This window comes from Schistocerca piceifrons, chromosome 1, assembly GCF_021461385.2.
Source record: "Schistocerca piceifrons isolate TAMUIC-IGC-003096 chromosome 1, iqSchPice1.1, whole genome shotgun sequence".
Classification (NCBI taxonomy): Eukaryota; Metazoa; Arthropoda; class Insecta; order Orthoptera; family Acrididae; genus Schistocerca; species Schistocerca piceifrons.
The window spans coordinates 1,210,490,165-1,210,505,850 of NC_060138.1; the positions used below are offsets into that span (position 1 = coordinate 1,210,490,165).

At 37.8% G+C, this 15,686-nt stretch overlaps 1 protein-coding gene across 1 annotated transcript in view; it reads right to left on the reverse strand.

The window, feature by feature from the left end:
- Positions 1-1,016: 1,016 nt before the first annotated feature.
- Positions 1,017-15,686, reverse strand: part of LOC124779449 (kelch-like protein 10) — a 139,341-nt gene continuing 124,671 nt past the window's right edge. The window contains exons 7-8 of the mRNA XM_047253712.1: positions 7,763-7,855; positions 1,017-1,240 (exon numbers count right to left, since the gene is read on the reverse strand). Of these exons, the coding sequence (XP_047109668.1) occupies positions 1,017-1,240; positions 7,763-7,855 (317 nt within the window). The remainder of the gene's footprint in view (positions 1,241-7,762; positions 7,856-15,686) is intronic.

The following is a 15,686-nucleotide window of genomic DNA, read 5'->3' on the forward strand; positions in this document are numbered from 1 at the left end:
AATTAATATTTTACTGTGATACTATAATACTTCATGAAGTTAAGTCATTTAATAGTATTGAACCTAAGTAAACATATTCATTTACTTCTTTACATATCCCAGAGATCCCTTTCCACTGAATTCATAGAGTATGATTCATGTAATATAATGTAAGTGTAGCATAAATAGCGTATAGTACATTGCTGTGAGTAATTTGCTAATGGAATGCATAGAAATTGATTTCTAACAGCTGCTTTCACTTTGCCAATATCTACATTGACTTTCTAAACCATAAGTTATTATTTATGGTGGGATGTACAAAACACAGTGAACAGATGCAGGCCCTGGAATGTGGAACTGGATGAGGTGATTGGTGATGGATTAAAACTTTGAATGAACACCTAAAATTTAAGTTTGAAGAACACTATATCAAAGATGGAGACTTGGTTTCAAATGGTGACCTGGCAAACAAGGGCATCCATACATGGGGGAAAGGGTGGGCTACTCCATCCCCCCCCCCCCTCTCCACTTAGCTCTCAGTGAGAGGAAAAAATATAATGTAGTCAGGTGCTTTTCTTTCAAGAAAATGATTTAAAAGTCGGCATTACAAAGGTTTTTAACAGGGTAGGAATTTAAACTTTTTTATGGTTACTTACAAGTTGCCATTAGTCTTCCAAAATATTAAAAATACACCACGTCCCATGTTTAATGCCCCGGCCCCCTCCTCTACAAGTTCTTGTATGGGTGCCCCTGCTGGGAAATCTTTTCCATGTGTCTCTTAGCACAAATTTAGTGTAGACTGTCCTGTTATGTAAAAGATTCCATCTAGCTATGTTTTCTGTTCATAACACATTTTTTACAAAGATGATCTGTGGAAAATACAAACTATTAAGCTCTTGTGTTTCTGAAATCATTGTTGAATAAGGACTAATCAATAGTTTATGTACTATTTGCAGAGGTTTTGAGGTTTTTACATAGACAGTTATTTTAAAAAATAAAGAAAGAAACGATTTATATCCCTGAATTTTATTTTACTTTCAACCACAGGCTGTTCCAGAAGTCTGAGGTTCTTTTGATGAGCCATGATTACCATCTTCATTAACTTTAATTTCATCTTTTATAAATGAATATTCATATGAATTAGACAAACCACTTACTACACAAGCAGCTAATGCACTGCGATGCAAACCCATTTTCTCCACAACATCCCAACGATTATCTCTGATGTCATAACGTTCTACGTATGGAATTGTTGTAAATCCTGCAACAGATATTGGCTATAGCAGTCACTGACATATTTCAAAATTATTAGCTTGAAATGAATTGTATTGTCACTCAGTTAATATAAATCTGGAGTAACTGCAAGCATGTAAATACTAATAAAAGACTGGGTTAACTAACTAGCGTTATTCTGGAAATTATTGTAACAGAGTTTGATCATAAATAGTACTTTGATGGTCTGTACTCCTCAACAAATGACAGCACTGGTACATAACTGCTTTAAACATATTGTTTGGAGTCTCTGTTACTACTTCAACTACAAGCAAGCTAATGCTAGCATTGAGTTCATACTTATTGTGGGCAAAGTGGGACTGTGTGAGAGAAGTGTTTTGCAGTGACTGAAGTGGTCACTGTGTCTCAAAAAGCAAGAGGTGTTGCTCTAGTAGAATTTTAACAAATAATGGAAGCAGTTATCAGTAATAACTGCTTGTGTTAGCACTGTGTGGTGCTAAGTAATGAAATGAATAACACATTTAAGAAAGTTTACAGTAATGGCTGTGTTGGTATTAGCACTGTGAGTTGCAATGCAACCAGAATTTTTTGGACATTGTAGAAGGGTAGAACTTACGAAAGCATTCATTAAGGGTGACTGTAACTTTTCAGTTGATGAGAGTGTGACTGAATTTTAGAGCTATACCAGTAATATGGTGTTAAAATTTTTAACCTTTCGAGAATTATAATCGTGCTCAAGACAATGCAGCACTTTTTCCCAGCATCACATTTAAAAACTGGTACTATCTTGATGAAATAAGGTCAACACTTTTGTTGTACGTAGCAGAAATTCAGGAAGTCAGAATTTGTTCTACTGGAACAATGGCCGAGAACCACATTTAACAACTGATACTACAATGCATATGAGCCAAGTAGAGGGAGCTTAATGAAGGATGTCATATCAAACACTCTGTGTGTGTGTGTGTGTGTGTGTGTGTGTGTGTGTGTGTGTGTGTGTGGTCTTCAGTCCAGTGATTGGTTTGATGCAGCTCTCCATGCTACTCTATCCTGTGCAAGCTTCTTCATCTCCCAGTACCAACTGCAACCTACATCCTTCTGAATCTGTTTAGTGTATTCATCTCTTGGTCTCCCTCTACGATTTTTACCCTCCCCGCTGCCCTCCAATACTAAATTGGTGATCCCTTGATGCCTCAGAATATGCCCTACTAACCGATCCCTTCTTCTAGTCAAGTTGTGCCACAAACTTCTCTTCTCCCCAATCCTATTCAATACTTCCTCATTAGTTATGTGATCTACCCATCTAATCTTCAGCATTCTTCTGTAGCACCACATTTCGAAAGCTTCCATTCTCTTCTTGTCCAAACTATTTATTGTCCATGTTTCACTTCCATACATGGCTACACTCCATACAAATACTTTCAGAAATCACTTCCTGACACTTAAATCTATACTCGATGTTAACAAATTTCTCTTCTTCAGAAACGCTTTCCTTGCCATTGCCAGTCTACATTTTATATCCTCTCTACTTCGACCATCATCAGTTATTTTGCTCCCCAAATAGCAAAACTCCTTTACTACTTTAAGTGTCTCATTTCCTAATCTAATTCCCTCAGCATCACCTGACTTAATTTGACTACATTACATTATCCTCATTTTGCTTTTGTTGATGTTCATCTTATACCCTCCTTTCAAGACACTGTCCATTCCGTTCAACTGCTCTTCGAAGTCCTTTGCTGTCTCTGACAGAATTACAAGGTCATCGGCGAACCTCAAAATTTTTATTTCTTCTCCATGGATTTTAATACCTACCCCAAATTTTTCTTTTATTTCCTTCACTGCTTGCTCAATATACAAATTGAATAACATCGGAGAGAGACTACAACCCTGTCTCACTCCCTTCCCAACCAGTGCTTCCCTTTCATACCCCTCGACTCTTATAACTGCCATCTGGTTTCTGTACAAATTGTAAATAGCCTTTCGCCCCCTGTATTTTACCCCTGCCACCTTCTGAATTTGAAGGAGCGTATTCCAGTCAACATTGTCAACAGCTTTCTCTAAGTCTACAAATGCTAGAAACGTAGGTTTGCCTTTCCTTAATCTAGCTTCTAAGATAAGTCGTAGGGTCAATATTGCCTCACGTGTCCCAACATTTCTACTGAATCCAAACTGATCTTCCCCGAGGTCGGCTTATACCAGTTTTTCCATTCGTCTGTAAAGAATCCGCGTTAGTATTTTGCAGCTGTGACTTATTAAACTGATAGTTTGGTAATTTTCAGATCTATCAACACCTGCTTTCTTTGGGATTGGAATTATTATATTCTTCTTGAAGTCTGAGGGTATTTCGCATGTCTGATACATCTTGCTCACTAGATGGTAGAGTTTTGTTAGACCTGGCTCTCCCAAGGCTGTCAGTAATTCTAATGGAATGTTGTCTACTCCTGGGGCCCTGTTTCGACTTAGGTCTTTCAGTGCTCTGTCAAACTTTCCACACAGTATCATATCTTCTATTTCTTCTTCATCTACATTCTCTTCCATTTCTATAATATTGTCCTCCAGAATATTGGCCTTGTATAGACCCTCTATACACTCCTTCCACTTTTCTGCATTCTCTTCTTTGCTTAGAACTGGGTTTCCATCTGAGCTCTTGATACTCATGCAAGTGGTTCTCTTTTCTCCAAAAGTCTCTTTATCATTCTCTAGTGCTCTCCCTGAAGCTGTGTACAACCTCTGGTTCTTTCAGTTTATCCAGGTCCCATCCCCTCAAATTCCTACCTTTTTGCAGTTTCTTCAGTTTTAATCTACAGTTCATAACCAGTAAATAGTGGTCTGAGTCCACATCTGCCCCTGGAAATGTCTTACAATTTAAAACCTGGTTCCTGAATCTCTGTCTTACCATTATATAATCTATCTGAGACCTTCCCATATCTCCAGGCTTCTTCCATGTATACAACCTTCGTTTATGATTCTTGAACCAAGATCAAAGACTCTATTAAAATTAAAATGAGTTCATTATATATAAAAACAAAGATGAGGTGACTTACCGAACGAAAGCGCTGGCAGGTCGATAGACACACAAACAAACACAAACATACACACAAAATTCAAGCTTTCGCAACAAACTGTTGCCTCATCAGGAAAGAGGGAAGGAGAGGGGAAGACGAAAGGAAGTGGGTTTTAAGGGAGAGGGTAACGAGTCATTCCAATCCCGGGAGCGGAAAGACTTACCTTAGGGGGAAAAAAGGACAGGTATACACTCGCACACACGCACATATCCATCCACACATACAGACACAAGCAGACATATTTCAATTAAAATGAGTTCAGATATATGTGAATGCCATCCTGATTCCCAAAAATTACTAACCCTACAACAGAAGCATAATAATAGAAACCAGGCCAGTCATTGTGCAGTTTGTTATTTTACTATGTCTCTTCACCATTGCACTCAGTCTGACACACAGCATGACTGTCCCAAGATTAGTCACAAATATACTGTCTCACAAAATGAGTGAATCATGCAATCTGGCAAACACACACACACACACACACACACACACACACACACACACACACACACACACACACACACACACACACACTCTTCAGTTGCAAATGTGAAGTGCCTCAGGATAATTCAAGGGGAAAAAGAGAATATTTTGTTCCATCTAGATAACAATAGGCCAAACATTTTACATACTGCCTTGGAGAAACTAGGCAGCTGAAACTCGTGATGATATGGTTCCCACCAGATAGTCCAGGAGACATGCGACTTTCATTTGTTCTGGCAGAGGGTACTTTCTATTCTACCACATGTCAGCATTTCTTTGTGTTCCATCTGCATGTGGATTGCTGTGAACAATGACCTATGTGCATGCTCTAATTAGTCTTAGCTTGTCTCCACAGAACATAGGCAGTGATACATAGAGGGCTATGTTATATTCTTCTGTACTGTGCTCTATAATTCCTCACTTAATCCTAATTGTTGAAATCATGTAAGTGGGATTTTGTGAGGTCATTGATAGCCATCATCAAGTGTCTGTTCGTTAAGGCTTTTAAATATCTCAATGACAATGTTCCACAAATTAAAAATACCTGTACCATTAGATTTTAAAACAAATGATCTGAAAGAAAAAGTGAAAAGGATCTATAGCTTACACAGACTGACTAACTCAGAGTTACATGAAGAACTCTACAAGCAGTACAAATAAGTACCGCAAAGAAGTCAGGAGATTAAAATCAGAAAGAATCAGCTAACAGATACAAGGTTCAGATAATGTTTCAAAGAACTGCTGGTTAACTGCAAATAAAATCAGAAACAATGAAACAGAAACTAAAATTAATAATGTACAATTAACTGGGAATAATGAAGATATTTCTGATCCCCTTCTAGTCAGCAATATTTTTCATAATTACTTCATAGACACTGTTGCAAATGACGTCTCTATCAAACACATTTGAGTCCAGTAACAAACAGAACTGCAGTACACTACCTGCAGTAAGCACATGTGACATTCTGCAGCTCATTGATAGCCTCAGAAACTAAAAATCAGCAGGTTTAGATGAAACTTCTCCACATCTATTGAAGAAATGGAAACATAAACTAATAAAACCACTAGTTCATCCAATAAACTGTGTTCTTGAAGATGGTGTGTTCCCTTACAAGTTCAAACTGGCTGTAGTTAAATCAATACACAAAAAGGAAGAAATAAACCATGTACAGAACTATAGACCCATTGCCCTAATCTCAACTTTCAGAAAACTGATAGAGAAAATAATATTTAAAAAATCCTGGAATGTTACAACAATGCTGACATATTAAGTGATTTCCAGCATGGTTTCCGAAGAGGTCGAAGTACCACGTCAGCAGCAGTACATTTGTTCCATCATGTACTTCAAAAAATAAATGAAAAATCTCAAGCAGCAGGAGTATTCCTGGACCTCTCGAGGGCTTTTGAAAGAGTACATAATGACGTGCTCTTATCAAAAACTGTGAAGAGTGGCGTCAGTGGAAAACTCATGCAATTGCTAGGAACATATTTAAAGAGTAGACAGCAGTGCACAGAGATTATATATTCTAATGGAGAAATACGTGAGAGGAGAAGGTCAAGTATAAGAAATATACATTTTAGTGTTCCTCAGAGCTCCATTTTAGGTCGTTATATTCATGTGCTATGTAAATGATTTCCCAAGTTCTCTTGACAATAAGCAATTAACCACTATGTATGCAGATGATACATCTGATTTCTGCTATGCAGACAGAGAGCCCAGCCTAGTTGAAGACATACATAACTTTATTGAAAAGGCAAGAGCCCACTTTGAAAGAGACAACCAAAAAGTAAACATAGAAAAAAATGAATATTATTCATTTTAAACCAAGTGGTCCAAACAAACAAAATACTGTGATTTATGAAATTCTGCCAAAAACCTATACAGATTGTAAATTCTTGGATTTATGCATAGATGATTGACTTTCATGGAAGCAGCAAGCTGATTATGTCTGTAAAAACATTACACCCAGTCTATATCTATTAAGAAGGTTAGCATCATATCTTAAGTCTGAAACCCTAAGGCCTGTACATTATGGATTAGTGTACCCTTTCTTGTATTATGCAATAGTACTGCAGGGTGGGACAAGCCAGACTGATATGAAAAATGTTTTCATACTGCAGAAGCAAGTCTTGAGGATCATAGCAAAAGTAAAACCAGGAACTTCGTGCAAACCTCTATTCATTAGACACAATATTCTCACAGTTTATGCCACGTATATTCTAGAAACTATAATGCTAGTGAAAGAAGACACTAAGACCACAAAAAGAAACATGGATATTCCAACTATGAAACGAGGCATAGAAAAGACTTTCATGTGGTTTACAGAAGATTAACTTTAACAGCAAAAAACTCCTATGTCAAAGGAGCTGTTTTTAATAACTTGCTACCAAATGAAGTTGAGATATTGACAGGAGATACTTTTAAAAAGTGAGTCAAGCAGTGGCTTTTCCAAAAATGCCCTTATAACTTGAATTTATCATGAATTATAATGTAATAAGAAATAATGTAAACCAAAAATTGTAATTGTAAAAACTTTATACTTAGTTGAAAATGCACATACTTGTAAAATATGTATTAAGAGCAATAAGTTGAATTTGAAAGTGCTGCTCTTCATCATATATATTCATTATCCCCTTTCAGTCATATCTGTTGTGTGTCCCAGTATTTTATCAATAAACCAAAGTCTGCCACATGCTTTACCTATGACTGAGACTATGTAATTGTTTCATTTCATATCCTTATATTTGTAAGATGACCTAAGCCAACTGTGGTCTTTCATATTGTAGTCATGGATACAACAGTTTTTAATTTTTTGAAATGCACAACTTCCCGTTTCTGAACATTTAAAGCAAGCTGTCACTTTTAAATCTTATCAAGATCTAACTGAATATTTGTGAAGCTTTCTTCAGATAGTATTATCTGTGGAAAGTCTTGAGGTTAGTATTCATATTGTTTACAAGGTCATTAATCTATAACATGAACACCAAGGATCCTAACTCACTTCCCTGATGGACACATGGAGTTACTTCAGCATCCACTGATGATTCTCCATCCAAGATAACAGGCTGTGTCCTCCTCAGCAAGACATTATAATCCAGTCACCAATAACATAACTGGTGGAACACAAAGAGTATAAAAATGTATGGTAAGACTACGAGGTAACTCTTTAGCGAAGTGTAAATGCAGCACTGTGGCCAACAGTATCTTACATTGGGAGTTACACTTAGGTTTCAATGTTGCATTTTTATGTGAGGCACTTACAAGGAAGAAAATTCTTTATTTTGGCAACTGACTTCCCGAGATTTGTTACGATGTAAACATCCCCGGAGTTAATTGTGTATGAAGGTCACAGAACTCAAGTTTTTAAAATTCAGTTTAAGATCCTGTCAAAGAATGATATCTATGATAGAAAACAATCTGTGGCAAAGGGCATGCTGTGTTTTATTGACTGTCTAGAAAAATTCTTATCATAACGTGATGAGCTACGTTCCTAGTATAACTGAAATACTTTCGTCATTTAAAAGACTGGAAACAATAAACAAATTGTACATTATAAGTACAGGGTGTATACGACCCGGGACAACCGGGAAATCCGGGAAAAACCTGGGAATTTTTTCATCCGGGAGAAAACCGGGAAAAACCCGGAAAGTTTTCGGAATTCCGGGAATTTTTCATTGTTTTAGCTTTCAGTTAAATTTTTGTAATTTTGACTCGTAAGAATCGATTCTCTAGCAAAGAATGTTACTGTATCCTGCTATTGGAAAATGTTACTGCAGCAATAAAATATAAATGAGAGGAAAAAAAATAAAACTTTATTGGCAAAGCAAAGGCACCATTTACAACAACATAACACCGTGTACGCACAAGCGTCTGCAAACAGCAAAAATATGTCAAAGGCCTTAGGGCGAAGACTATCTAATACATTGTAACAATAAATGTTTTCTATGGGCATGACGTCACAACTGTTTACATTTGGTTCGTTTGACCACTTGCCGGAGGGCTCATGCATATGCGCAGTTGACTCGCATATGAACAGTACCTTCTCCCGCTTCCCGCTACTTGAAGTGTGGCTGTTAGCTGTATCAGCAGTAGCAGAAAGCAGCCAGATGCAAACGAGAAAAATTTTTCTCGCGCACCGTAGCTGCCAGATTTGCTCATGCGCAGAGTTCTCTGTATTGTAGTGGGGAGGAGGTTAGTCTCCACCTGACCCCTGTTTGCGTTAAGTGATTTCGGTATTTCCTCTTCGTTTCCATCTCCCACGTCAAATGAAAACAAAACGGATTTATGTGGCCGGGAGCTATCAAGTGAACATTCCCAGAAAATTTACATCCCAAAAACCTCAATGATTTTAATGTGGTTTACGAAATTTCGATGCTTTTGGAGTATCCTCTGATATCCTGTTTCTTTCATGACATAATGTGAGTTCTCTTAGTGCTTTATACATGCGGTCTTACGAGCGGTTCTAGGCGCTACAGTCTGGAACCGCGCGACCACTACGGTCGCAGGTTCGAATCCTGCCTCGGACATGGATGTGTGTGACGTCCTTAGGTTAGTTTGGTTTAAGTAGTTCTAAGTTCTAGGGGACTGATGACCTCAGAAGTTAAGTCCCATAGTGCTCAGAGCTATTTGAACCATTTTTTGTGGACTTCCTACACCTCTGCAGCCGCGCATGTGCAATAATGCCTGTTTTCTGGAGCTCTCTGGCAACTGCTAAATCGAATCTATTTCTAACAGTCTTGTGATAGTATTGCGAACGGTGGTTCGAAAAGTGTTGCTTTCAAAGTAAATTTCTTTTTATGTAAGACGAATTATGTGTGAGAAAGTGGGATGAATTTCTTGAATTACAGAACGTTTAAAACTGAACACTTTGAGGACCAGTCACTTACAAGAATTTCGAGCCCAGAAGGCCACACATTTATGTCATTATTTTAAATTTACTGGCACATTTGTGTCATGTATCTTAAAGTATAACACACGCAATATAGATCAATATTACATTTGAAAGCTTAGCTTCTTTTGTAGCGTATTAATCATCGAGACCAATATTATATGTGAAAGCTTAGCTTTTCTTGTAGCTATACTATGTATATTAGTGTAAACCATTAACTTTTCCTCTTTGTGTGTTCAAGCTACATAACAGTGATCTTGCTATTGGCTGATTGCATCACGTGTCCTATGCTCTGAATATCTGCTGGCGTCGGCTGGATAGATCACGTGGCATGAGACATTATTGGCTTACAAAAGGACATCGCAATCTTGATTTCAATGCTCGGGAAACTAACGTGTTGCGTTTGGCGCAAATCGAATTTATACTTTTGTAATACGAAAATATGCAGCGTATATGTTGCTGCACATCAAAGGTCTTTCCAAAACTTCTCTCCTTTTTTTTCTGCAAAAGTCCCTCCAAAACTTCTCTCCCCCGTTTCTTTTTTTCCAGAAAGTTCTACGCAAGTGTAGAAAATGTTAACCATTCAAAGTAGTGATAAGTTTTACAGTTCCAAAGGAAAAATCTACAGAAAACCTTATTTCACTTAGCGCGGATAAAGTGTATTTTCGACCGGGAAGAAGTATATTTTTTAAACGGGATATCCGGGAAAAATCCGGGAATTTTTTTTTCCTTGTCCATGTATACACCCTGAAGTACACTTATTCTCAATTCACTTATAATGAAAATTAACCACCCTCTGTTTATTATTGATGCAAACTTGTCAGTTAACTGCTGATTCAAGTCTGTGGTCCCCATCACAAGATTTCTTTCAATGGAAAGCATCACCAAGGCCGAGAGTCTTTTTAGGCTCATAGAGTTGCGTAACAAAAGATTTTATTCATTTCAAAGTTGAAAAGCACGTTTCTGGTTTGACCGATGTCTTAGTAATTATAAGAGTTAGCTTCAACAACTTATGGCAATGTCTCTCCTAGGTTGTTAGTTATTACAAACTCTGCTAGATGAACAGCATCAGAAAGTGATCTGAATTCTTGTGCAAGATAACTTAGGCAAAACCATGTAAGCTGAACACATTTCCTCTAAAGTATCTTTACGAAATTTAATACAATACAAGTAGAACTTTTCTAGAAGAAACAATTATGAAGCTACAAGATGACCTGAGAAACTAAAATGATCTTAGCACCAGAAACTATCACATTGAACATTATCTTTGCTTCAAATTTCCACTTGTTCTTCTGCAACTTTCTTTTCTTCATTGGGCAATCAGATTAATCACCACTGGTAACGTCAATTTTTTCTTGTGCCTTGATAACATTTATTTCAAATTTAGAGCAGACTTCAATTTTATAACAGTTTCCACAGTGAAACTTTGTCTCGAAACCTGGCAGAAAATCCAAAGAGATTCTGGTCGTATGTGAAGTATGTTAGCGGCAAGAAACAATCAATGCCTTCTCTGCACAATAGCAATGGAGATACTATCGAAGACAGTGCTGCCAAAGAAGAATTACTAAACACAGCCTCCTGAAATGCCATCACAAAAGAAGACGAAGTAAATATTCCATCATTCGAATCAAGAACAGCTGCCAACATGAGTAACGTAGAAGTAAATATCCTCGGAGTAGTGAAGCAGCTTAAATCGCTTAATAAAAGCAAGTCTTCTGGTCCAGACTATATACCAATTAGGTTCCTTTCAGTGTATGCTGACGCATGAGCTCCATACTTGACAATCATATACAGCCATTTGCTCGACAAAAGATCCTTACCCAAAGACTGGAAACTTGCACAGGTCACACCAATGTTCAAGAAAGGTAGTAGTAGTAATCCACATAATTACAGGCCCATATCATTAACGCCGATATGCAGCAGGATTCTGGAACATATATTGTGTTCGAACATTATGAATTACCTCGAAGAAAATGTTCTATTGACACACAGTCAACATGGGTTTAGAAAACATTGTTCTTGCGAAACACAACTAGCTCTTTATTTGCATGAAGTGTTGAGTCCTACTGACAAGGGGTTTCAGATCAATTCCATGTCTCTGGATTTCCAGAAGGCTTTTGACACTGTACCACACAAGTAGCTTATAGTGAAATTGCATGCTTATGGAGTATCATCTCAGTTATGTGACTGGATCTGTGACTTCCTGTCAGAGAGGTCACAGTTTGTAGTAACTGATGGAAAGTCTTTGAGTAAAACAAAGGTGATTTCTGGTGTTCTCCAAGGTAATGTTATGGCGCTTTGCTGTTCCTTATCTATATAAACGATTTGGGAGACAATCTGAGCAGCTGTCTGAGGTTGTCTGCAGATGACACTGTCGTTTATCAACTAATAAAGTCATCAGAAGATCAAAACAAATTGCAAAATGATTTAGAAAAGATATCTGAATAGTGCAAAAATTGGTAGTTGACCCTAAATAACAAAAAGTGTTAGGTCATCCACATGAGTGCTAAAAGGAATTTGTTAAACTTCAGTTACACGATAAATTAGTCAAATATAAAGGCCATAAATTCAACTACACACCTAGGAATTGCTTAGTTTATTCACCTCTTGGTCTCCCTCTATGATTTTTACCCTCCACGCTGCCATCCAATACTAAATTGGTGATCCCTTGATGCCTCGGAACATGAAATACCAACCGATCCCTTCTTCTAGTCAAGTTGGGGAGAATGGACAGTGTCTTGAAAGGGGGATATAAGATAAACATCAACAAAAGCAAAACAAGGATAATGGAATGTTGTCGAATTAAGTCGGGTGACGCTGAGGGAGTTAGATTAGGAAATGAGACGCTTAAAGTAGTAGGCCTAGATGAGTTTTGCTCTTTGGGGAGCAAAATAACTGATGATGGTTGAAGTAGAGATGATGTAAAATGTAGACCGGGAATGACAAGGAAAGCATTTTTGAGAAGAGAAATTTGTTTTCGTCAAGTATAGATTTAAGTGTCAGGAAGTCGTTTCTGAAAGTATTTGTATGGAGTGCAGCCATGTATGGAATTGAAACGTGGACAATAAATAGTTTAGACAAGAAGAGAATAGAAGCTTTCAAAATGTGGTGCTACAAAAGAATGCTGAAGTTTAGATGGGTAGATCACATAACTAATGAGAAGGTACTGAACAGAATTGGAGAGAAGAGAAATTTGTGGCACAACTTGACTAGAAGAAGGGATCTGTTGGTAGGGCATATTCTGAGGCATCAAGAGATCACCAATTTAGTATTGGACAGCCGTGTGGAGGGTAAAAATCGTAGAGGGAGACCAAGAGATGAATACACTAAGCAGATTCAGAAGGATATAGGTTGTAGTAGGTACTTGGAGATGAAGAAGCTTGCACAGGATAGAGTAGCATGGAGAGCTGCATCAAACCAGTCTCAGGACTGAAGACCAGAACAACAACAACAGGTAAAATGCTGATTCCCTTATTTGTTTTGAAATGTCTTCTTGGCACACCTCTAACATAAGTTACAAAAGTTCATTTCGAATTGTTTTGGATGTTCTTTTGAAAACATTTGCCTTGTCTAAATGATCTTTCAGTGCTGCATCCAATTCAGTATCAAATTAATCAGTCCTCTGCAAGTACCAAGGTTTGATGATGGTTCCGTTTCATCATGTCAACTTAAGATCAATTCAAAGAAACCACAAAAATAAGTACAATTTACCAAAATATTTAACACTTATCTATTATTCCTAATGTCTTCATTATACTCTGAAGGTTTCCTTCTATGTGCACTTTCCAAAAAGAATGGGAATCACTTAATTCCAGTATGATGGACATAGAGGAATTATGGGCAAGGTTTACACAAATTGTGAATCACACCCAGGAGAAGTATCTGCTGAGTAAGTGGATTAAGGATGGAAAAGATACACCGTGGTTTAATAACAAAAAAGAACAATCTGTAAAGCGATCAATGCACTTACAACAACTAACACCATCATAGATTAGCAAAAGATCTTGCCGAGAATGCGAAAGAACTCTGGTCCTACACAGAATTGCCAAGCAGGTAAAGGCTTCTATCCAGTCACTTGTTAGTGTGTCTGATTGCCAATAGGAGACAGCAACAAGAAAGCTGAAGTTTTAAATCTTGAATTTAAGAAATCATTCACACAGGAGAATTGTAGAAGTGTACTGTCACTTGACTGTTACATACTTCTGTATGGAGGACATAGTAACAGGTATTCCTAGCATACAGAACCAGCTGAAAACAAATGAGTCACCAGATCTGTATGGAATCCAAGTTTGTTTTTACAGAGAGTACTCAGATGCATTGGCCTCTTGCGTAGCTTGCATTCATCGCAAACCTCTTGCCCAGTGCACAGTCCCAAGTGACTGGAAAAAACTTGGGTGACTCTTGTATATAAGAAGGGTACAAGAATGGACCTGCAAAGTTACAGACCAATATCCTTAACATTGTTCTGGAGAATTCTTGAGCACATTCTCAGGTTGAATATAATAAATTTCCTTGAGACAGAAGGGCTTCTATCCATGGACCAGGACAGCTTTAGGAAGCACTGCTCATGCAGAACTCAGATGGACCTCATCCCACATGATATCCTGCGAACCACGGATGAAGGGCAACAGGCAGATTCCATATTCCTAGATTTCCTGAAAGTGTCTGACATGTTGCCCCACAGTGTATTGTTAATGAAGGTATGAGCATTTGGAATAGGTTCACAGATATGCTTGGGGCTTGAAGACTTCTTAACTAATAGAACCCAGTACATTGTCCTCTATGGCAAGTGTTCATCAAAGACAAGGGCAACATCAGGAGTACCCCAGGGAAGTGTGATAGGACTGCTATTATTCTCTAAATACTGAAATGATCTGATGGACAGGGTGAGCAGCAATCTGTGGTGCTCTTGGTTGCTTGCTTGCTTGCTTGCTTGCACTTGCGGATTAAAGGGGGGTGGAGGGGGGGGGTCGCAGTTGCCCCCCCCCTCCCCGTTTACTTTGCTTTACCTTAGTGAAAAAAGTTTGTATGTCTTGGAGTAGCTAGAATTTCATAATGTTATATTTTCACCCTGCTGTAGGCTCTGGTAATTTTTTTTATTTAAAATTAAAATTTGGCCTCTGAAGTGGTACCCCATTTTAGCCAGATCTAGAGTGTATCACTTTGTTGTTCTTATCTGCTTTTCTCTAATCTCTATATTTTTGATCATTTCTATGATCTATTTCAGGTCAGATTTTGTGTCCATGTACTGCTTGTGTCTCATCTTATACAACTGTATTAATAAAAGTAGAATCACGGGACAACACCCATGTCCATGCCCATGGGTGGATTCTAACCCCCAGCCAGAACAGCCCAGCCGTCCGCAGCATGGCTATCCTGCCCGGCTTCTCTGGGAATTGCCCACTGGGATTTCCTGACTTCTGTACCCCCGACCAGCGGCACGCACTGCGCTAAGCCCATATGGTGCTACCTGCTATCCCTCCCTTATTGTCAGTGTTAGAGTTGTGTTCTTAGACATCTCATCTCGGGCTGAATGGCATATACGAACAGTTCCTTTTACTGGTGTCGACTGTTTCATTTCTGTCATGTGTGTACCATGAAACGAGCTTCAAAGATAACATCTTTTTTCTCTAAAAAACAGAGGACAACAGGTGAGTTTATTATAGTGTAAGCTTATGGTTTGTGAGGTGTTATATGAACTAAAGTTGCTTGTTCATGTATATGTATTACTTAATTTTTGAATTGGGTTCTTAAAGTCAAGCTATTTGAGATTACACAACAATTTTTATAGGAAGAAGCGTTTGGTATATTTTCTTCCATAGTTGTTAACTTGTTTTCATATGCAGTGGCTGTCTACTTAAAAAGGAATGTAGACAGTTTTTCTATGTATGTTACTTTACTTATTGGGCATAAAGTATATTTATGGCCACCCATCATTATTTGTGATTGATGAATCAAACCAAATTAATTTTATGTTCAAGACAGTGACAAGTAATATTTTATGGGCAGAAATACTTGTTTTAAGGAGTCTTTTTGT